The sequence below is a fragment of the Stegostoma tigrinum genome, chromosome 15, assembly GCF_030684315.1.
Source record: "Stegostoma tigrinum isolate sSteTig4 chromosome 15, sSteTig4.hap1, whole genome shotgun sequence".
Taxonomy (NCBI): domain Eukaryota; kingdom Metazoa; phylum Chordata; class Chondrichthyes; order Orectolobiformes; family Stegostomatidae; genus Stegostoma; species Stegostoma tigrinum.
The window spans coordinates 65781161-65804213 of record NC_081368.1 but is presented as its reverse complement, the minus strand read 5'-3'; the positions used below and the strand labels follow the sequence as shown (position 1 = coordinate 65804213).

Genomic DNA, 23053 nt, shown 5'->3' with positions numbered 1-23053 from the left:
CCCAGAGGGTATCCGTTTCCACATATGCAGTCCCCATCATACATAATCGTGGGGAGCTCTCTTTGACTGCGTGTTTCTTCAAACAACAACTAAATCAAGCTTATCCATACCCTTTATTGTATTAAAAGCCTTCCAAGCTGTTTCACATATCGTCAGAGACATCTTCACTGGGTACTGTGTCATCAACAGAGTCATCCTCATGGGGAATATAAAAAGAAACCCTTGTGGGTGATACGTTTCCCATGGGGACGACCCTGGTGATGATAAGTTGCCTATGAAGATGACTTTAGTGATGATAATTATCCCAATTAACATGACTCTGGTCAGCACAGGCACTCCCAAGACCTTAGAGCCGGCGCTGAAAGTTTTGCGCATGTGATGGACGTCAATGCCGTGGTGAAAGGCGCATGCTCCAACACCGGGTCACAAAAGCTGACGTTTCGGGCCTAGGCCCTTCTTCTGGAGAAGGGAAAAGTCAGCCTTCCTGCTCCTCTGATGCTGCTTGGCCTGCTGTGTTCATCCAGCTCTACACCTTGTTGTCTCAGATTCTCCAGCATCTGCAGTTCCCACTATCTCTGAGGGCAGTCTGTAAGTTCCAAAGCCGGCACCTCGTGCACTGCGCATGTTTCGACACCGCCTGCTCGGCTCAGCCCATGTTCTGTCCCCGGCTCCTCGGACACTGCGCATGTTCTGGCGCCTGCTCCTCCGGCACTGCGCATGTTCTGGCGTGTTCTTCGTGGACTGATCATGTTCTGGCGCCGGTTCCTCGGGCACTGCGCATGCCCGGAGCCGGCGGTGTCGTGATGGCGTTTCAGGTGAGTGTCCGCAGGCCTGTTGTGCGAACGTGAGAGGCGGGGTCCTAGCGGCCGTTACTCATTTTATTGTGCTACTGTGGTCCAGGGCAGCAGGACTCCGGGCGTTTGTATGGACTGACAGTCTGAATGATAAGATGTTATCAGAAAGTTGGCCTCTGTGTGAGAGTTTGTGGATCAGCACCAAGGTACATTCATGTAGCGCCTTTAAAGCGACGAACCATACCTGTGCGCTTCACAGGAGCATTCTAGAATAACAGCATTCAGCCTCATAAAGAAATAGGGTCAAATGACCAAAGCTTGATCAAAGAGGTGTTAATTGGCAAATAACCTTGGTATTTTTAGGAGGTGTGGGGCAGGCTGCCTGGACCTGGAGCAGAGACAGAATGCTGGAGAAATTCAGGCCTGAATGCACCTGAGGAGTGAGAAACAGAATTTATGTTTCGGGTCTGATCTGTCTCGGTCGGAACTGAACAAGTGCCGGAGCGGACTTGAAGCATTAATTCTGTTTCTTTTTCCAACATTCTCTGTTTGTGTCTGATTTCCAACATCCACAATGTTTTGCCTTTATTTGAGGTGGAGATGGTCACTGTACGTTCTGATGATATTGCCGGGGGTTACTTACACTCTGAGGAATTGAGGGTAGTTGGGAGAGAGGAAGCAAGGATAGATCCTTTTGGGTGACACCAGTGATCATAATGACAAAACAGATAAAGAAGCTACAGCAAGTGACTAATGTCAGATAAATGAGAATTGAGCTGGGAGTGTAACTCCACCCATCTGGCCACTGAAGCAGAGGTGGGAGATGGTGTGATCAGCTGTGCATAACTCAGAATTCTACAGTGTGGGAACAGGTCCTTTGGCCCAACAAGTCCATACTGACCCTCAGAGCATCCCACCCAGATCCATCCCTAAAAGCCACCTAATCTACACACCCCTGAACACTTTGGGAAATTTATCATGGCAGTCCACCGAACCTGCGCGTCTTTGGACTGTGGGAGGAAACCTCCACCAACACGGGATGAATGTGCAAATTCCACACAGACAGTTGCCCAATGATGGAATTGAACCTGAGTTCCTGATACTGTGAGGCAGCAGTGCTAGCCATTATGCCATATGCTGTGTTAAGAAAATATCTGTGGGTATGTACCTGTGTATGTTTAGGATTTGTTTGATGTAAATATTCCTTCATAGGAGTGTTATCAAAGAAAGTGTAGTTCCAGACCTCGTGAAATATTAGGACATGTGTCCAAAACCTTGTTCAACAATTATGTTTTAAATTCTGTCCTAAAGGAAGGGAGAGACATTTCGAGTGGGAATCCTAGCTCCTAGGGTTTAGATTGCTGAAGGAACTAACATTTTTAAAAAGGGTGTGGTAAAATATTAATATCTGCTTGATTTGCAGTGAACAGCTGTATAACACTTAGTGAAAATGCATATTATATTTTATATCTGGTGTGAATGCTGTTATGATACACTTTGTCAACACTTGGGAACATGAGACATTTAATATCAAACATTCCCATTGTCAGATATGGTGCAGCTAGACAATAAAATTGCTGTCACCATGCCTCACCAAAGTGCCTCAACTTCAACAAAGAATGCAATGATTTTGTTGTTTTCCATTTTAGTTTTCCTTAAACCATGCTCAAGTGACAGTGCCTGAAAGGAAACAGTGCAGTGTTGAGTGCTTATTAAACTGAGACTCTTCTCACATTAATGCACTATCGTTTACATAGAGTTGATCTAACTCGTCCAGGCTGACCAAATATCCAAAATTAATCTAGTCCTATTTCCCAGCATATGACGCATATCCCTCTAACTCCTTCCAATTCACGTGCCCATCCAGATGTTTTTTTAAATCTTGTAATTTTACCAGCCTCCACCACTTCATCTGGCAGCTCATTCCATACACACACCACCCTGTGCAGGAAGAGGTTGCTCCCAGGTCCCTTTTAAATCTTTCCCCTCACCTTAAACTATTGTCCTCTAGTTTTGGACTCCCCTACCCTGGGGAAAAGGCTGTTCACCCTCTCCATTACTCTCATGATTTTATAAACCTGTATTACGTCACCCCTCAGCCTCTAACACTCCAAGGAAAATAGTCCAACCATATTCAGCCTCTCCCCTATAGCTCAAGCCCTGCAACCCTGGCAACATCTTTGTTAGATAAGACTTTAAAAGCCAGAGTTGGGTTTGGAGCGCAAGTCCTAAATCTGGTGATTCCAAATCTCTGAGAGAAGATTTTCTAAATTGACAGCGCTGAATTAAATGTGGTTGTGTGGCCTTTTTCACTGAGTAAGCTCCACATTTTCTAAAGAGCTCTTGTGACACAGCAAGGCAGGAGCTCCATGGTCAGATTCAGTTTACCTGCTCAATGGCCGTGGAAGTTGTGCTCATCATGTGGCCAAACAGGTCGAACATCAACCGGTAAACCCTTCAAATACAGAAATAGGTGGTAAGAGCTTAACAGTTTCCAATTGGCCAGAACTATGGTTTAGTTTTCTTTTTCTTTGTTCGTTAATGAGAGAACATCGCTGGCTAGGCTGCATTTATTGTCCATCCCTAAATGCCCAGAGGGCATTTCCGGGTCAACCACATTGCTGTGGACCTGGAGTCACATGTAGGCCAGACCAGGTGAGGATGGCAGTTTCCTTCCCTAAAAGACCTTAATGAGCCAGATGGGTTTTTTCCCCCAACAGTCGATTCAAGGTCATTAGATTGTTAATTCCAGACTTTTTTATTGAATTCAAATTCCACTGTCTGCCGTGGGGAGATTCAAATCCAGGTCCCCAGAATATTATCCAGGTCTATGTAGTAACAGTCCAGTGATAATACCACTCAGCCATTCCCTCCCTGTACTGTGCACAACAGCAACCATTCATTTAAAAAAAAATTCCCAAGCACAGGTTCTTATCATGTACTGGACTCCGTGGCAAGTGTTCTCACTGTTAGTGACTTCTGGACATCTGCATCGAAGCTTCCCAGTTTCAATATCCTTGTAAGCATGTTGTAAAGGCTGTAAGATTAAATCAGTTAACCTGTATTTGTACCATCAATTTATTTTGTTCTGAATATTAGACATATTCAAGCAAATAGCCATTTGTTTTGCCTTTTTACCATGTTTTAACCGCCTTTGATCATATTCAGTTTTTAAATGGTCATATGTTCTGTCCATTCCTCTGATACTCTTATACAAGCGATTACTCAATTAACTTCCATTATTTATACCTACATTTCCCCTCTGTGAAACTCTCCCACCTCTTTAATTTGTTTAAAACCCCTTCTATAGCTTAGTTATTCAAGTCACCATGACACTGGTCCAACATGTTCAGGTTATGCGAGGTATTGCATTTTGGTATAACAAACAAGGGTAGTGCTTATACAATTAATGTATGGTAGGGCCTTGGATAGCACTGTAGAACAAAGTGAGCTAGTGGTGCAGGTATATAATTCTTTGAAGTTTGTGTCACACATCGACAGGGTGGTTAAAAAGGAATTTGGCATGCTTGCCTTTATTGTTCAGTCCTTTTGAGTATAGGGGTTGGGAAGTCATGCTGAGGTTGTATGGGACATTAGCGAGGCCAATTCTGGAATACTATAGCCAAGTCTGGTCACCCAGTTATAGGAAGGATATTATTAAGTGGAGAGGGTTGAGAAAGTATTTACCAGGATGCTGCTGGGTACAGAAGGTTTGAGTTGGAAAGAAATGCTGGATAGCCTGGGACTTTTCTCACTGGAGCACAGGAGGTCAAGAAGCAACCTGACAGAAGTTTATAAAATAATGAGAGATACAGATAGAGTTACAGTAGTTGTCTTTTCGGTACGATGGGGGAATTTCAAGACTAGGGAGCACATTTTAAGGTGTGGAGAGATTTTTTAAAAAGGCATGAGGGGCAAGTGATTTTTACACAAGGGAGTGGTTTGCTTTTGGAATGAATTCCTGAGGAAGTGGTGGATGTGGTTACAATTACATCATTTTAAAAGACATTTGGATTAGTACAAGAGTTGGAAAGGTTTGGAGGGATATGGGCCAGGAGCAGGCAGGTGAGACTACTTTGGTTTGGGATTATGTTTGGTGGAATGATTGGACCGAAGGGTCTGTTTCTGTGCTGTATGACTGTGAGTGAAGCTTATCACAGTATTGGTGCCAGTGCCCCACAAACTGAAACCCATTTCATCCATACCAATCTTTCAGCCTCACATTTAAATCCTTGACTTTATTTCCCATATGTCAGTTTGCCTTTGGATTAGATAGTAATTCAGAGATTATTACCTTGGAATTTCTGCTTTTGAAATTAGCTCCTAAATATTCAAAATTTTACAGTAGAACCTCTTTTCATTTCCTGTCAATGTTGTTGGTGCCAATATGGATCATAACAGCTGGATCCCTCCCCTCTTTCTCCAGGTTCTTCTCAAGCCCCAAAGAAATGTCCTTAACTCTGACACTGGGCAAGCATATAATCTTTGAAAGTCCCACTCGCAGTATGCATCTCCCTAGTTATACTGTCTACCACTACTACATTCCTATTGCCTGGCCCCGCTTGAATGATTCCATTTGCTAAGGTGTGAAGTCATTTTGCTCATTGACCCTGCAGCCCCCCAGATCCATCCACACAACCTGCAAGAATCTCATGACTATTGGACAATTGCAGGGGTCAAGGCTCTGCAACCCCTCTGGTGACGAGGCATGACAAGAAGTGATGGAATAAACTGTCTGAAGTCTGCCTGTTATGTTGTAACTATTTTAAGATTCCAAATTCACGCCTGGGGTAAATGGACAATATGCCTGTATTCACCGCTGCTGCAGAAAATTTACTTGGATGTGCTAATGGTAATCTTGCCCCACTGTCCCCTTTATTATCAGTGATGCTTAGGGGATTTGAGTTTTAAAGGATTGCTTAGAGTTAATTAATATCTAGCTTTGTTTGAAGTGGTTTCTGTAAAAGAGATAATTGAAAGTTCACTGTTTACATAGGGAATAATTGTTGGTAACTGCTTGCTTTGCAAGATACATGCTACAGCTGTTTTTGGGTAGTGACTGGTTTGCGAGATGCTTGCTTTAACAGGATTACCCTGAAGAAAGTGTGCTAAGGAAATGCTGAATTGGAGGAAAGCCTGCTAATAACAAGCTATCCAGATGAGCGCTCCCAATTTTGAAAAGAAAGCCCCCTTGGCGAGTTCAGGGTCAAGTCTTTTGATTAATTGATGGAACATCTCAATTGTATTTCTTGAGCAAGCTGTCTTTGCAAGACTTCAAAAACAATAATGCAAGATTAGATACTTGACTACACGTATCAGAACATTGGAGGAACAAACTCCAAACCATTCAAAAGTTTGTATATGCCTGCAAGAATAACCCATTAGCCAAAGTGCTTTTTTTCCCCAAGAAAGCTAATCTTTGTAGAGAATTTATTTTTCTCTCTTCATTAATAATGTGTATGTGCAGTATGTTTTGTGCATATTTAGAATGACAACTCTCTATGCTTCTATATTACCGACTGTTTATGTAAACCAATTATTGCATCTCTAGTTTAGTTGTGATAATAAAGCAATAAGTTTTTTTTTAAGAAACCTGGTTGGTGGATCTTGTTATTTGAGATCTGATTTTTTTTTAAGAAAATGTATTTATTTAATTGTCTTGGTGATTGGAGAAAGTATATTTAACTTGTGTCTCTTAAAATAGTGGGAATAGAACAATACTGGGCATCTCTAGGCTCAGTGGTAACACTATTTAGTCTATATTTAGATAATTAATGTTCCCCATGATAACTGTCTAATTTTTGCACCATTCTTATAGTCAAAACATCATTTTCCACTTGCAATTTCTGCATGGAACTCATCAATCTTATTTACCGCACTCTGCACACTTGCATGTGTAATAATGACTGTGATGTCGACTTTATTACTTTCTCCTTCTCACCTAGTAAATAATTCTCTACGCGAACACTTTATCTCTCCCAGTATTTTTTAAACCTCAGAATTCCTCTCTGATAATATCTTGTTGTTTCCACACGCCTGCCAAATTAATTTAGAACATCCACAGTAGCACGAGCAAAATGCCCTGTAAGGAACTCGAGCCTAGTTCTATTCGGGTGCAAATGTCTGACCTATGTAGGTCCCACCCCATCCAGTGCCGGTCCCAAAGCCAGTAAATCTAAAACCCTCTCCCTTGCACTAACCTCCCAACCTTGGATTAATCTCTCTTAACTGTCCTATTTTTAAACATGTATGTGGCACTCAGAGTAATCAGAAGGTGATTACTTTTGAGAATCATCTTTCTAAATTCCCACCAACTTCTTAAATTCTACCTTTTTCTGTCCATGTTGTCGCCCCCCCCCAACCACCTCTGTGTGCTGTGTAGTTATTCACTAAGGGCCTATGGCCCAAAAATTTCATTCTGCTCTTCAGGCTATCGAAATACCTTTCAATATGGCTATTCAAGCCATATTTGTTTTCCACGCTGAAGCTGAGCCACCTGTGGTATCATGGACTTGGCTCTCATTGTGCTTCCCAGATGAATCACCACTCTGTTTTCAGAAATGAATACTGGTTGGACAGTGGGATGCACTCGCAGGGACCCCTATACTGTCTGCCTTTTTTAATTTTAACTTGCTGTCACTTTCTGTGTTCTGATCTACAAACATGCTATCCCAAGAGAGTTTAGCCTCCTGGATGCACCACAATGACACTAGTGGCTGCTCAAGCCACAAGAACTACCCTGGAGTGATTACATAACACTGGATGTATTCTCAAGACTGAAGCAGCCTTGTCATTCCTTATTTATTTGTTAACCCTTTATTACTAACAAAAGAAACTGTGGTAATACAGAAAAGGCATTACAGCTATTAATAAAATCTTACCAGTACAGGAAAACACTTTTTGGTAATCAGTACATTCCCTGCATAAAATGAACCTTCTTTCAAGAAAAGATAATAGCAGCTGCTCTCGTTCCTTAATCCTAATGTAGCATGTTAATTCTCTTGAGCAAGTCACAAACCATGGAAAAGTTCACCCTTGCATTCAAAATCACACACTAAAGCTACATGCAATATGGTTATAACTGAAGCCCTGTGATACTTGCATTTGATTAACAAAATACTTCAGCCAATGAAATTGAGAATAATGGACAGATACAGCGTGGCTAAAATAAATTGAATTTATTTTCTGTCTTCAAATCTCCCTGGGTTTTGCTGTGTGTGTTGTACAGATTGCATCGTAATGGCATATAAAGATCATTGTTGTAATCCTGTAAACTTATGGCTAAGCATCACACTGCTGTCTCTGGAAAATCCTATGCTGTCTTTGATAAAGCGCGTTTAGTTACTTCCTTAACTGATAACAGGATAAAAGGAACCCTTTTCCCTCTAAGTGTAGTACTAATCATGGGCAGAGCCCTTTTTGAGAGAGAGGATTTTATATGGAGGGATGGGTCTGGGTTTTTTTTAAAGGCTTGAAAGCAAATTTCAATTAAAAACATTCTGCCCAGAGCATCTCACTGATTTATTGCATTGGAAAAATTGGATGTTTGCAGTCGTGGGGTGTGTGTTGGTGTTTAGTAGAATTTTACATTGATACATTAAGTTTGAGACACCAAAGCAAGTCATACTGCCCATTGATCATGCTGGCCAAAAAGGCTCCCAGGGCAACTCCCTTTTGACTGTATACCATTGTGCCACAAACTTTGCTGGGTCTGTCCTGCCATTGGAGCAGAATATGTGCAAGAATGGTGATGGTTGTGGAGATGGAGATTGCCTGTCAGTATGATTCTGAGAGTATGACTGTGTCAGGTTGTTGGTTGACTAGTCATTGAGACAGCTGTCCAGTTTTGGCACCAGCCCTCAGATGTTGGTAAGGAGAAATTTTGCAGTTTGGAGACTGTGGGTGGGAGGTCACCTGAGGTGATGAGGTTGTGGATGGTTTGGTGGCCAGGGGTGGGATCATGATCAAGGGGCGGTAGGAGAGTGTTGGCACCTGGCCTCGGTGACACAGTGGTCAGTGCATCATACTACAACTAGGCCTCCCTTGTCTGTGGGTTTTATGGTGAGGTTGGGATTGGAGCGGAGGGCTGCACATTATGCAGGGGAGAGGTTGCAGTGGGTGAGAGAGGTGGAGAGGTGAGAGGGGTTGCTTTTACAGCTTGAAAACAGTTTAAGTGTTTGTTAAGAGGTGTTTTTGTTGTTATCATTTCTGGTGCCTAGTTCGATACCAGGTGGTCCATCCAGTTTTATTTCTTTGACATTGTAGCAATTGGTACAACTGGCTTGCTCAGCCACTTCAGAAGGCAGTTGAGAGTCAACCACGTTGCAGAGTCTGGAGTCAGATGTATGCCAGACCAGTTGAGCATGGCAGGTTTCCTTTCCTAAAGGACATGAGTGAATCAGGTGGGTTTTTCCAACAATCAGGAATGGTTTTGTGGTCATCAATAGATTCTTAATTCCAAATAGTTTTATTGAATTCAGATTCCACCATCTGCCTTGGCAGGATTTGAATTCAGGGTCCCTGGAACATTAGCTGAGTTCCTGGATTACACTAGTTTACGTTATCACTAATTACTGCCATGTCTGAGCTTGGAATGTTAGTGCTGTTTTATCTCAACCTCTGTGAGAACCACATTTTGTACATTAGTGCTTCTATCTCCAAAGCGGACAGCAGTAGATTACTCTGTGAGGTTGGTTGGCTCGCTGAGCTGGTTTGTTATTCCGCAGACATTTCACTATCCTGCTGGGTAACATCATCACTGCAGCCTCCAATGAAGCGCCAGAGGCTGCATTAATGATGTTACCCAGCAGGGATGTGAAACGGCTGCGGAACAACAAACCAGCTCGGCGGGTGAGCCAACCAATAACCTGAGCTACAAATCTACTCCAAAATCTTAGTAGATTACTGTATTTGAATGGTCCCATGGTTCTTCACAAAGGTATAGTCAGACACAGAATCTGTTGTATACCTGACCTCGAGTTACAAATTCTATGCGTATGGAATAGCAGATCTGTAACAATTTGTTTTTATCATTGCCAAATGTTTCTTGTCATAGCCTTAGAATTAAACTTGGGCTGCATTTGTTGCAACTGCAGAAGGGGCACCCAGACTGCTGATGCAGTGGCAGTGCTTGCAAAAGAGCTGATTTCTTCTGCAAGTAGATATTCCTCCTGAGTTTTTGTTTTGCTCAGTGTCAGTTGTCATTTGGTTTCATCTCTGAGGAACACTTAAACTATTTTCAACCTGTAAAAGCAACCCCTGTCACCTCTCCACCCCTCTCACCCACTCCACCCTCTCCCCTGCAGAATGTGAAGCCCTCCGCTCCAATCCCAACCGCACCATAAAACTCGCGGACAAGGGAGGCCTAGCTGTTGTATGATGCACTGACCTGTGTGTCACCGAGGCCAGGTGCCAACGCTCTGACACCACCTCCTACCGCCCCTTGATCATGATCCCACCCCCAGCCACCAAACCATCCACAACCTCATCACCTCAGGTGACCTCCCACCCACAGTCTTCAAACTCATTGTTCCCCAACCCCACGCTGCTCGCTTCTATCTCCTTGCCAAAGTCCACAAACCTGACTACCCTGGTCGAGCCATTGTCTCAGCTGCTCCTGCCCTACCGAACTTATCTCCACCTGTCTGGTTTTCTTCCCCTTGGTCCTCATCCGTGACACCACCCACGCCCTCCACCTCCTCCATAGCACCCAATTCCCTGGTCCCAACACCTCATCTTTACTCTGGAAGTCTAGTCGCTATACACCAGCATTCCCCATGCAGATGGCCAAAAGGCCCTCCACTTCTTCCTGTCCCGCAGGCTGACCAGTCCCCCTCCACTGACACTGTCATTCACCCAGCCAAACTCATCCTCACACTCAACAACTTCACTTCCTACAGACAAAAGGGGTGGCCATGGGTACCTGCATGGTCCCAAGCCATGTCTGCCTTTTTGTAGGTTGTGGAACAATCCCTCTTCCATAGTTACACTGGCCCTAAGCCCCACCTCTTCCACCATTACATTGATGACTGTGTGGCGCCGCCTTGTGCTCCCACGAAGAGTTTGAACAGTTCATCTACTTCACCAACACCTTCCACCACAACCTTAAGTTCACCTGGACCCATCACTGATGCCCTTCTCTCTTGGACCTCTGTTTCCATCTCTGGCAACTAGGTAGAAACTGATATCCATTTCAAGCCAACTGACTCCCACAGCTACTAAGAATACACTTCCTCTCACCCACCTTTCTGCAAAAATGCCGTCTCCTTTTCCCAATTCCTTTGCCTCCGCCGCATCTGCTCCCAGGATGAGGCATTCCACTCCCAAACATCTCAGATGTCCTCGTTTTTCAAGGACTGCAACTTCCCCTTCTGCCAGTGGTTGAGAACGCCCTCGACCGTGTCTCCCGCGTTTCCCTCAACTCATCCCTCACACCCCCTCCCCACAATAACAATCAAAACAGAATCCCCCTCGTCCTCACATACCACTCCACCAACCTCCCGGTCCAACACATCATCCTCCAACACTTCCGCCATCTGCAATCTGACGTCACCACCAAAGACATTTTTTCCTCCCCACCCTTATCCGCTTTCCAGGGGGACCATTCTCCATGACTCCCTTGTCCACTCCACACTCCCCTCCAGCCCCACCACACCCTGCACTTATCCCTGCAACCGCAGGAAATGTGACCCCTCCCCCGCTCATCCCCATCCCCATCCCAAGCCTCAAGAAGACTTTTCGCATCAAGCAGATGTTCACCTGCACATCTACTAATGTGGTATACTGAATCCGCTGTTCCCGTTGTGGCCTCCTCTACATTGGGGAAACCAAGCAGAGGCTTGGGGACCGCTTTGCAGAGCACCAACGCTCGGATCGAACTAAACAACTGCACCTCCCAGTTGCAAACCATTTCAACCCTCCCATTCCTCAGACGACATGTCCATCTTGGGCCTCCTGCAGTGCCACAATGATGCCACCTGAAGGTTGCAGGAACAGCACCTCACATTCCGCTTGGGAACCTTGCAGCCCAATGGTATCAATGTGGACTTCACAAGCTTCAGAATCTCCCCTCCCCCTACCGCATCCCAAAACCAGCCCAGCTTGTCCCTGCCTCCCTACCTGTCCTTCCTCCCACCTACCCACTCCTCCCACCTGAAGCCCCACCCCCATCTCCTACCTACTGGCATCTTCCTGCCCCCTTAGGTCAGTCCAAGGAGGACGGACAGGTTACCTCCTCCCCACCTACACTCACCTCTACTGGCTCCAACCCTGCCTCTTTGACCTGTCTGTCTCCTCTCCACTTATCTTCTCTCTTATCCATCTTCTATCTGCCTCCCCCTCTCTCCCTATTTATTTCTGAATCCCCTGCCCCCTCCCCCATTTCTGAAGAAGGGTCTAGGCCTGAAATGTCAGCTTTCCAGCTCCTCTGATGCTGCTTGGCCTGCTGTGTTCATCCAGCTCTACACCTTGTTATCTTAAAGCAACCCAAATCCTGTTGCTTTGCTCATTTCAGAAGGAGCCAGACTAGGAAGCAGGCATTTCACTACATTCAGGAAGTGTTTTTTGGCTCAGGTTAAAAGAAATAGCAAATATGCATTTATATAGCACAGGACATTTGAAAAGTGCTGTTCAATTATTTTTGAAGCAGAGGCACTGGTTGTAATGGACAAATGTGAAGTGTTCATGATGTCCAATTTAAGTTTATTTGGCTTCAACGTAATTGTGCTTTGCGAATAATTTTGACAGCAATTATTTGACCCTTGATCCTTACAAAGTGAAATCACAATTATTTTAATGGATTACGAGCAGGAAAGCAGGACATTTTTCGTGTTGAGTTTATTTTTATTATCAGTTTGCATTGGAAGAAGGAACAGCACGATAAATTGCTTAGGCATTTCCTTTAAAGAGAGGTAAGTATAGATTGAGTGAATGTGGATCATGGTGTAACTACCCAACTAGTTAGTTTTTAACCTTGGTAGCAGTGACTGAAAAATGAATCCAATCAGTAGGAATATCATGTAATTTGATTTTAATTCTTGCAGGTTGTTAGATTGTCAGCACTTCCAGCTGGCCTGGGCATGGTCTCTTTCAAAGTATATGCTTCAAATAAAAGCCACCAGGACAAGTATTCAATCAAGCCTGAGCAGGTGAGTTCTTTTCCTCATTTATTTGTTGAATTTCTGTTAAGTTTTCAAAACCTGTTGGATTCGATGTTTCAATGATGTAGAAGTTTTTTAAAAATATAACTCTCCCTCTCCCTCTCCCTCTCTCCCCTTCTCTCACTTTCTCACTCCCCTCCCCTGTCTACTCCTCTGTCCCCTCCCCTTCCCTCTCTCTTGCTCCCCCTTTCTCTCTCTTTCTCCTTCCCCCTCGCTCGCTCCCCCCTTTCTCCCACTTCCTCTCCTATCCCCTCCCCTCTGCACGCCCTGCAAGCCCGGTTTAGTACAGTATCGCAGCACAGTCATCTCATGCTAAATTTGTGGGATATTTGTGTATGTAACAGAAATGTTGAGTTCACTTACAAAAGTGTCTCAACATCAAAGTAGTAAACCTTTCAAACAAATCACCATTTACGTGAAATGTGACCAGGTGCTATATAAATGAAGATTTTTTTTGTTGTTTGTCATTTTCTCCCCATTACTCAAAATTAAGGAGGGAGGGTGCAATGTTGGTTTCTTCTACCAAAGTCGCTTATCTGACCTAAGACCGTTTTGAAGATTGAAATTTGCCTTGTACACTTGTTTCACATCAGAGGAAGGAAATGGGGTGCTCACATGGGATCTTTAAATTACTTTCTGCAGATTTACAGTCATTTTCCTTCTCATTGAAAATAGTAAAGATGATTTTCCACAGGGTAAAAGGAAACCCATAAGGGGGAAGAGGAGTAAAAAAACTCGGGTGTTTTTGCTGCAAAAAACTAGGCCGCATGAAATCGCAGAGTTGCTGTTTTCGAAAAAGCACTGGGACAACAAGATAAGCCATTGAGTGTTGTTGAAGTTGTAAAGAAAAGCATGCTGGAAGCGAAAAAGTTGCTGCAGAATGTACAGCCTGATCAGGGATTGGGTGAAAAGTAAACTTCAGTTTCATTAAAGAATTTACTTGTGTAGGTAAGGTTTACTTGTATAAGCCAGGAGGAGCAGGAAAAGAAATTAAGATTTGTTAGGGACCAGATCAAACTGCCTCAGAATTTATTAAGATAGTCTAAATGCTAACATTTTCTTATTTTAAAGGTAAATGTTAAGGTGTTGCATTCCAAATGCAATTCAATTGGTCAAACTATTCAACTTTAAACAAAACACACTTTATTTTTACACTACAGTTAACATACAGAAAAATTAAAATGGAAGAATTGTCTTAACTGTATTTCTGTTGAAATGCTTGATGAAATAATAGCTATAGTAACTACTGCTAATGTTCGAATATTGTAACAGCTCAAAAGCACACCTTTGGCAAAGGCAGATTTAGTAAAATAGACTGTCTCGCATCCAATTCTGTCAACAGGAAGAGAACCCCAGCTTTCGTCTGTCACAGAGTGAGGAATAAGAGTTTCCACGTCCAGCTTCGAGTCCCCAGTAACTACAGAAAGCTAAAACTAAAAGTTTTCCTCCTGTGGAAACTTGACTCCAGCCACTCAGGCTGCTTCTGTTGTTCTGACGTGGGGGGAGAAAACAAGTCCTGGGGTGCTCAAGCTGTTTAGCTAATGGGCTTTGAGCAGACTGGTCAGAACCTCGGTCTTGGCTTTTCTTCATTATAAAAAGGACAAAATACTTCTTTTAAAGCTATGGAACCGTGACATTGGATGCTCTCCACCTGACATAGCTAAAGGATGAATGCTGAGTAACAGTTCCAGAAACCTCTAGTCATTGATGCCAGTGAGGCCTTGTATGAAATAGTTGGTATATAAGTTTTGTCTTTGTTGAACCATTTGTTTTCTGAAACTTAGTGAATGATTCATTAGATGCAACAAGTCACACATTTCTGGAAGTTTTCATCATTGAGTGTTGTTAAAACTGTGCAGCAGTACTGAGGGAATAAGGCCTAATTAGAGTTTGAATAACACTCAGGTTAGAGCGTATTAAAGAAGATAATACTGGAGAGCTATGACACAGTACAGACTTGAATGCATTTTTGAATTTTCTCTTGCCCATTGCACATATATCATCACAGCAGAGAGTCACTGTGTGTATTTGTGCATAGATACGTTGTAAATCAACAGTCATTACAGGAGAATGTATCAGTATGTTAACCATACTTACATAAAGAATAATTCCAGGTAGTCTAGCTGAAAGCAACTAAATTGCCTTCAAGATCTGAGTGTCTTTGGCGAAACTATTTCAGTAAGAAAGACACAAATATAAGGAGAGATTTCAACATAACTGCCTTTGTATCTTCGAGAAAATGATAAATCTTCCTATTTTTAAATAGGATTTTTGATGCAAAACTAATTCTGCAAAAGAAAATGTTGACTGTCAAGCATTAGGTTTATGTAAAGTATCACAGTTATTTATTGGAATGTCATTTGTTGTTTTTAAGCTTTCAGTTTACACAGAACCTCCCACAAACTCTAAGTACGTAAGTGAACAGCCTGGTTGGCTGCTCCAGCGGATAATTGTTGTGAGACAAGCATTTGAACCATTTGCAGCTCAATGCAAGGTACTATATATTCATTCTTTTGTGTTCACTTGTGCTATGTATTATAGATTTTTTTGAACGAAAATATTTGTGCAAGTGTTTGTTTCAGCAAGATTTAAAATGATGTATTTCTTTTGAAATTTCAAAAGTCTGACGGATTCTCTTTTCTGACTTTTGGTTTTTTTTCCATCTAACATCAGTGATTATTTTGTTAGAAAAAGACTGTAGAATTTGTTTCAGTAAAATAAATTTTAAAACTTCTGGTGTACACAGTTTGTTACTGAGCTTCTGCAGATCTCCTCACTGTAGCAGCACCTGTATTGGACTGAACCAAGCAGATGACTTTGAGAATAGGCGAGGGATGGAAATCACCATTCATGTGCCTCCAACAAATAAGAAAGATTAAACTTGCACTAAAAAAGAAACACTCAATTGTTCTGGGTGCTGCAGCAAGTATGACCCTACTTCATATGTCCTGGCCACAAATTATTGATGTAATTACAGAGCTTAATAAGGATACAGTATAACCATTAAATATTATTCTATTTTCCAAAACAGAAGCATCTAGGCACATATGAATGAGTACAGCTTTAACTCTTTTTGAAGACAGCAGCGTTGGTGGCACTTAGAAGTATTTGATCTGATAAGTGTATTGTTTTTACCTAATTTTGGGTTGGTGCTAATGCATTTACTTACAATTGCAGTCAGTCAGTTTGTAAAAATTGATCGGATTTCCTGCTCCTGCCTGTGTAGCCTGTTTTGTACAGTATATACATTTATTGACCAGTGGCTAGAGAGATGAATAAGCAAAAACATGAACAATCACTGTGATTGGCTCAGTTTGTGTTGGATTAACGGTTCTGTTTATAATTGTAAGTTATGGGAAAATTGAATACTGGATCGTGTGGTAATTGTTTTCTGAGACTACGAATTATTAAAAATAATTGAAAATGAACCATTCGGTTGAAATTCATAAGAGTTGTTTGAAATTTTCCAGGTATAGTTTGCATATCCAGAAGAACAAAATTTCTATTTGAAATATTTTGACAAGTGCTTAGATTGTTCTGAGATTTGTGATCTTTTGTGTGACGAAGGAGTCAGATGATTGACTCTGCAGTCCATATAAACTGCTGTTAGATGAGCTAAGTATTCATTAACTTTAATCCCTGAAGAAAACGTAAAATGTACTCCCCTACCACTATCAAAGACTTGAAATGAAACTTATGATAGTATAGGTGAATAGCGTCGAGTAAGTAGATGTGCTGTTCCTACACATGGCTTATCACTCAAAGCTTACCATGACCCAAATTGTTGGATATTCGCATTTAGTAGTCATCCTCGAAAGAAGTCTGAAATACAAAACTCAAGCTACTTTAGGGCATGAAGGGTGTTAAAAACTTTGACTGTAGAATAATGTCACCCTATAGCCACTCAGATTGTTACTAGTGTATTCAAGAAGTCAGACAAAATATAACTTGTCAATCAGGTCTGCTAATTAGGAAAATACTTTTAATTTTAAGTGTTATAAGAGGTGATGTCAATTCTGAGTATCTCAGTCATGAATTCTCCCAGCCATAAGATATGTGGGAATTTCGTCCCAATCTGAGTTCACTATACCCAGATGTAAAGTTGGGTGTTAGTAGGTCCTGCTGCAAAAGTTTCACAATTTTAACAGTTCAGCTATAATAAGAAAGTTTAAAAGCTAAGAACTTTAGAGCATGAGAATCAAGTAGAACTTTTCTATCTAAAATAAGTGTTTCATTAAATTACTAAAGGAGGCTCTTGAAATGGACACTACAGATGAGTTCATAAGGGAGTTTAGAGACATGACGTGAGGATCAGTAGATTGGGTTGATGCCTGTATAATTATCACATTGGACCTAATAATGTTTACCTGTTCTTAAAACCTGTTGAATTTATTGCTCTCAATAATTTGTCAGTGAACTATCATTTCTTATTGTTCCATGTGTCATGAGATTGTTCAATATGTACGCCTGATACATTTAAAGGCACAAGCATTTGTGCTGGTGGTTGTTCTGTTTTCAAATGCAGTCTAATAATTCAAAGTTGCTTAATCCGTATATGATCTTGTGTACTCAGTTTCCTTGTTTGTACTATATGAATTTGAATGGCAAGCTTTGTTCTTGTAAATTATCTGATGCGCTATTCGTGTTTTTAAGAGCATGTTGCTGCTGAGCAAAGGTTTGTTATTCCTGTTTTGGAATACTGGTCACTTAATGAAATTAAAGGTTTTCTGCTCGTCTTTCACTGTTTGTTCCTGTATGGTTTTTCCCATTTATATGGGTTTAAGCATACATCTGCTCCTTGCTTACATGCTGGAACTGTTGGTGTAGAAAATGGTAGCAATTGTTTAATAATCCTCCGCGGCCTAGATGTCACTGCTACAAGATAAATTAAGCTTCCGTGTCTTGTAAATGTATGTTTCACTATCTCTTCACAAATTGCTTCAACCATGCCCAGCAGCTGCATCTTTGAGTCACAACATTTTGTATCTGACACCCTAAAGTTGGATTTTGTTACTAACAATTAACATTCTAATGACCGTTTATACCAGTGAAGATTAATCAAAAAACTATTCTCCATTTGGTTTCTTTTCTTTTTGTGGCCTTCCCTCGTAGTCATTTCTCCTTGATTCATTCTCTATCTGATGTTTTGCGTTTAAAATTTCTAGCAGCTCCTAGCGATTTTTGTTTTTTTTTTGTGATTTCCCATTTCTGTTAAATGGTTAATGACACATGCCTTGTATGTTATTGTCAACATCTATTGACCTGGTGTGATCTGTATCAGTCACCATAGTGTAAAGGAATGACAGAAACTGAAATATTTTAGAAACCTATTTACTGCACATTTTCATTCTTAAAATGGGTTACTCTATTTCAGATGACTTAGCAAGCTTTTTTTAATGTTCTGTTTATTTCCTCAAAATGTCCTATGTTTGGACTGTTTTCTACCCTTTCCAACAAACCAGCCTCCTGGTAGCTGCTAGCACCTACTTTTGAGGAATGCAAAGGGTAAATTTAAGGGCCTCAGAAGAGCTGATTATTTAAAATTGCCATAGATGGATCAGTAATATGTTGAAGCACAAAACGTATGCAAACCTCAACAACAGACAGGATCATTTCATCTGTACTAGTCATCATTACAATTTTTTCCGAATCAACCTTTCAGAGATGTTTTTAGACACGTGTGGAGCAGGTGAGAATTGAACTTGTGCCTCCTGGTCTAGGGTTAGGGACACAACCACTGTGCCAGAAAAAGATATTTGTATGCACCCAAGAAGCAAACTACTGAACTTCATAACTTTGAAACACCTTGTTGTTTTAACTGTCACATCAGCTTGGTGAAATTATATTCCTAGTTTAGAAAATGGAGGATGTTGATGACGGAAACAAGGGCTATGGCCCTGTGATGCACTGTATGACCTAGCTTGCTTGAACGCATTTAAAATGTCATTGTCAGTTTTAGTAAATTGTTCAAATCCAGAAAAATAATTTCCATTTAATAGCCCCTTCATTTACAAATTATTCCAAGGTGCTTTGTGGGCACCATTAATTAACATTTGATGTCAAGCCACAGGAGGAGATATCAAGACTGGTGACCAGAAGCTTGGTCAAGGAACTAGGCTTGAAAGAATGACTTAAAGAAGAGTGAAAAGTGGGGATTCTGAGTGATTGAAGGTTGCAAATCCCGGGCTTAGGATCTAAGCATCTGAAAGTACAACCGAACAATAGTGGGGGGGGAAGAAAATCATGTTTAGGCAGATAATATAATTCAGGCATAGAAAAACAGTATGAGACACAAGTATTAATTTGGGAACTAATAAACTATGACAGGAAGGAATGGTGAATACAATCAGGCAGTGAATGACCTGAGGAGGCGAGGGCTGCAGAAATAACAAAAATGAGCCTTTATCTGAATCATAGAATCCTCAGTGTGTAAACAGGTTATTCAGCCCAACAAGTCCACACCGCCCCTCTGAAGAGCATCCCACCCAGATCCACCCCTTCACCCTGTATTTCCAATGGCTAATCCTCCTAATTTACACACCCCCTGGACACTACGGACAATTTAGCATGGCCAATCCACCTCACCTGCACGTCTTTGGACAGTGAGAGGAAACCGGAGCACCTGGCGGAAACCCATGCGGACACAGGGAGAATGTGTCAAGCTCCACGCAGACAGTCACCAGAGGGTGGAATTGAACCCAGGTCTCTGGCGCTGTGAGACTGCAGTGCTATCTGCTGAGCCACTGTGCCGCCCCAAAGTTGCTTTTGAAGCAAAGTGGATAAATGACAGAGTATATAAGGTTTAATATGTATGATCTATTAGCCATTATAAAGCCATGGCTGCAGGATGATTTAGTTCGGGGGTCTGCATGTTGATTTGGACAGTGCATTTAGAAATACCACGAACCTAGGGAAGGTGGAGTGCTGGCTCTGTTAGTTAGTAACAGTACTAGCACAATGGAGAGAGATGGCCTAAATTCAGGAAACCAAGATGAGAAAGAAATCATATTATATGGTGAGAAAGCCAATTAGATAGCATTGTACAAGAAAATGAAATCATAGAATCTTAAAAAAACTCTTCATGGAACTTTCAGTCTAATAACTATGATTAAGTAAGGATTTCACGAGCTAGGCCAGCACTTATTTCCCTAATTGCTCTGGAGAAGGTAATGCTGAGCTGCCACCTTGAACCATTGCAGTTCATATGGTGTAGGTGCACCCACATTGCAGATAGGAACGGAGTTTCAGGATTTTGACCCAGTGACAGTGTAGGAACAGCAGTATAGTTTCCTGTCAGGATGGTGTGTAACTTGGAGGTAAACTTGCAGGTAGTGCTGCTCCCAAGAATCTGCTTCCCTTAGCCTCCTGGAAGGAGGTGGTTGTTGATTTGGAAGATGCTATTGACAAAGCCTTGGTGACTTACTGCAATGCGATGATACACACTGCTGCCACTGTGCGTCAGTAGTGGATAGAGAGATGAACTGTGCTCATCTATACAAAGTAGAGAGTATTCCATCCCACTTCTTCCTTGCATATTGCAAGTAATGAACAAGCTTTTGTCCTGTGTGTTGGCTTTATTTCTGTTACTGCAGTCTGCCCACTTGTTCTCAGTACTGTTGCTTGAAGCTGATGTAGGAGTGCTACAGAAATCTTTGCATATCCTGGCACTTGTATTGAATTGGCTGCTGAATTAAAGCAAAACCTTTTGTTAATAGATGGCTTGATCCCACTTGTATGCATACAGGATAGATGTTAATTTGGCAATGACCACATAATTCCAGTTTTGGAGTCAGAACTTGTAAAGAATTCATGGTGTTATTAAGAGAAGGAAGGATCCTGACCCGAAACATCAGCTTTCCTGCTCCTCTGATCTTGCCTGGCTTGCTCTGTTCATCCAGCTCCACAATGTTATCAAGGAATCTTAACATGTTTGTTTTGAATTCTGCTATTTTAGCTGCGAGATTAAGAAACTTAAAATTCCACTGGCTTGGAAGTAACAGAATGCTGTATGGGCACAGTAACTGCTCCTCTCTTGATGTTGGTGACAATTGTACCTGACATACAGTTAATAAAAAGTTTTTAGAGTTTTACAGATTCATTACAAGCATCCACGGTTTAATAAAAGCAGCAGCCAGAAATTCAAGACTGGTGACAGTAGACAGCAAGAATTTTAAATGAGAAAACATTTAGAACATGGTATGATATTTGAAGCAATGACTGAGGGGACGAGTTGTAACAAATGCTGCACACTGCTATGATTTTAGCTGGGTCAGGTAGGACAGTGTAACCAAGAGGGAGACTTTGGAAAAGGTCATGGTGCCCCCAGCTCTGAACCAACTTCCAGTCAAATTCAAACATTACTTGGTCTGGGAATGTTGGTTAAGAAAAGGAATCCCCGTTTACTTTCGTTTGAATAGCTCCCCGGGATCCTTCAAGCCCATTTTACAGGTTGGGATGTTGCTTTTTTGAATCTCATTTAATGTATTCTAAATTGGAATCTCAGCCAAAATCTTCTGACTGAGGTGAGATTAATATTAGTGGAGCTCTCACTTACTGGAGTTTGCCTGTCATTATGCAGGCCTCAAACAACTTCTGGAGTACTGTTTTCATTTGAGATACAATTATTAAACCAACTAATCAAACTTGATTTCCTGATCTGCTAACAGCAAAGTTTTAATAATTCCATTTCTATAAAGAATGTAAAAAATGTCTGAATCAACATGGTGTGTTACGAAAATAAAGGGAACTAAGTAGTTCTCCAAACTGTCTTGTCCACATGTTCATGGTTGCATGCAGTCTTTCAATCAATTTACAAGAACTATGGTATGAATCCTAAAATGATGGCTTTGTTTAGAAAGAATTTAAAATCAAGGCTTGTAGCTATTTGTAACATCTATAATATGCATTAAATGAATTGCTACAAGATTTAAACCCAGTTTCTTTGAGAATAATAACTCTCCTAATGTTTTAACATTTAGGCCGTAGCTGTAACATTTTGAGGACATAGTAAGTTACTGTGAGCGTCACAATGCAGTGAATCATGCCCAGTCTCCTTTTATTTACATATGTTCATTCAGTGCTTGCTTTGTGTCTTGTTTTTAATTTGAGATATTGATTTGCAAAGCATTGTGTTAAATGGATTTGCCTGAACAGAGACTGGCATAACTCTTTCTTTGCTAAGAATTCACAAACAAATTCTATGAGCAGTAAGATCCTTGTAATGAGAGTGACGAATAGCAGATTCCGCTTGAAGGATTTTCATCCTCAGAGCGTCTCAAATGACAAATTTAAGTGCGTTACAGTGTCAAGTTCCAATACGTTGTTTGTTTTCTCTCTGCAAAGCCTGTACAGAACTGTTTTAAAATCTTCTGTATGTACTGGTAGGAAAAAAATTCATTAAAGTATATATTTTAATTTAAAAAGGCAGTTTATTGATTTTTAAGTAGCCTTGCAATAAAACAAGATATGAGTTTCCTTTTCATTTCCCTTCCATTCACTTTCAAACTGTATAAATAGTGGGAAAACAATATGGATTGTATTTACCTCACTAAAATATCTGACATATGAAAAGGAGATATCTGGCGCACAGAGTGCATTAGAACCTCAATACCAGCAAATAGCAAATGAAACTTGTGACTACGCTTTTTTATGTGAGGGTGAAATATTGGCTAAGATGCCAGAAAAGCTCCTTGTTGTAGAGTTATTTGATCTAGCTAATAAAAGTTTGGCTTCTTTTCATGTTTGCTGTCTGACAATAGAGCATTCCTTTTCTCCTGTAGTGAAGTGCCAGTCTCCATTCTGTACTCAAGTTTTTAAGTGACTTATTTTGAGTATTGTTATTTTAATACAGAATAATGACTTTATTTGATTTGGGTGTAATTAAGTTAAATATGTTGTCTGGGCAGAATGCTTCTTTGAATTATGGAAAATCTGAAGGATTAGGCATGTGATGAGAATTGTAGATCCCTGCAAGCAAGGGTTTCCCTGCTGAACAAGAGGTAAAATTAATCTTAGAGTCATAAAATCTTGTGATTCTATATGTGATCTACCTGACAAAAAAGAACAACTTTATGTATGTCACACCTTACATCGTCTTTGGGT

The 23053-nt window shown here is 41.3% G+C and overlaps 1 protein-coding gene across 2 annotated transcripts in view; it reads left to right on the top strand.

The window, feature by feature from the left end:
- Window positions 1-424: 424 nt before the first annotated feature.
- The window catches only part of LOC125458822 (MICOS complex subunit MIC27-like), a 37800-nt gene continuing 15171 nt past the window's right edge, over window positions 425-23053 (top strand). Inside the window, exons 1-3 of one of the 2 annotated variants that reach the window (XM_048544529.2) lie at window positions 425-588; window positions 12836-12940; window positions 15327-15446. In XM_048544529.2, the coding sequence (XP_048400486.1) occupies window positions 12872-12940; window positions 15327-15446 (189 nt within the window). In that variant the 5' untranslated portion in view covers window positions 425-588; window positions 12836-12871. Of the gene's footprint in view, window positions 589-717; window positions 816-12835; window positions 12941-15326; window positions 15447-23053 lie in introns of those variants that run through there. The other variant, XM_048544527.2, reaches the window with a different exon arrangement.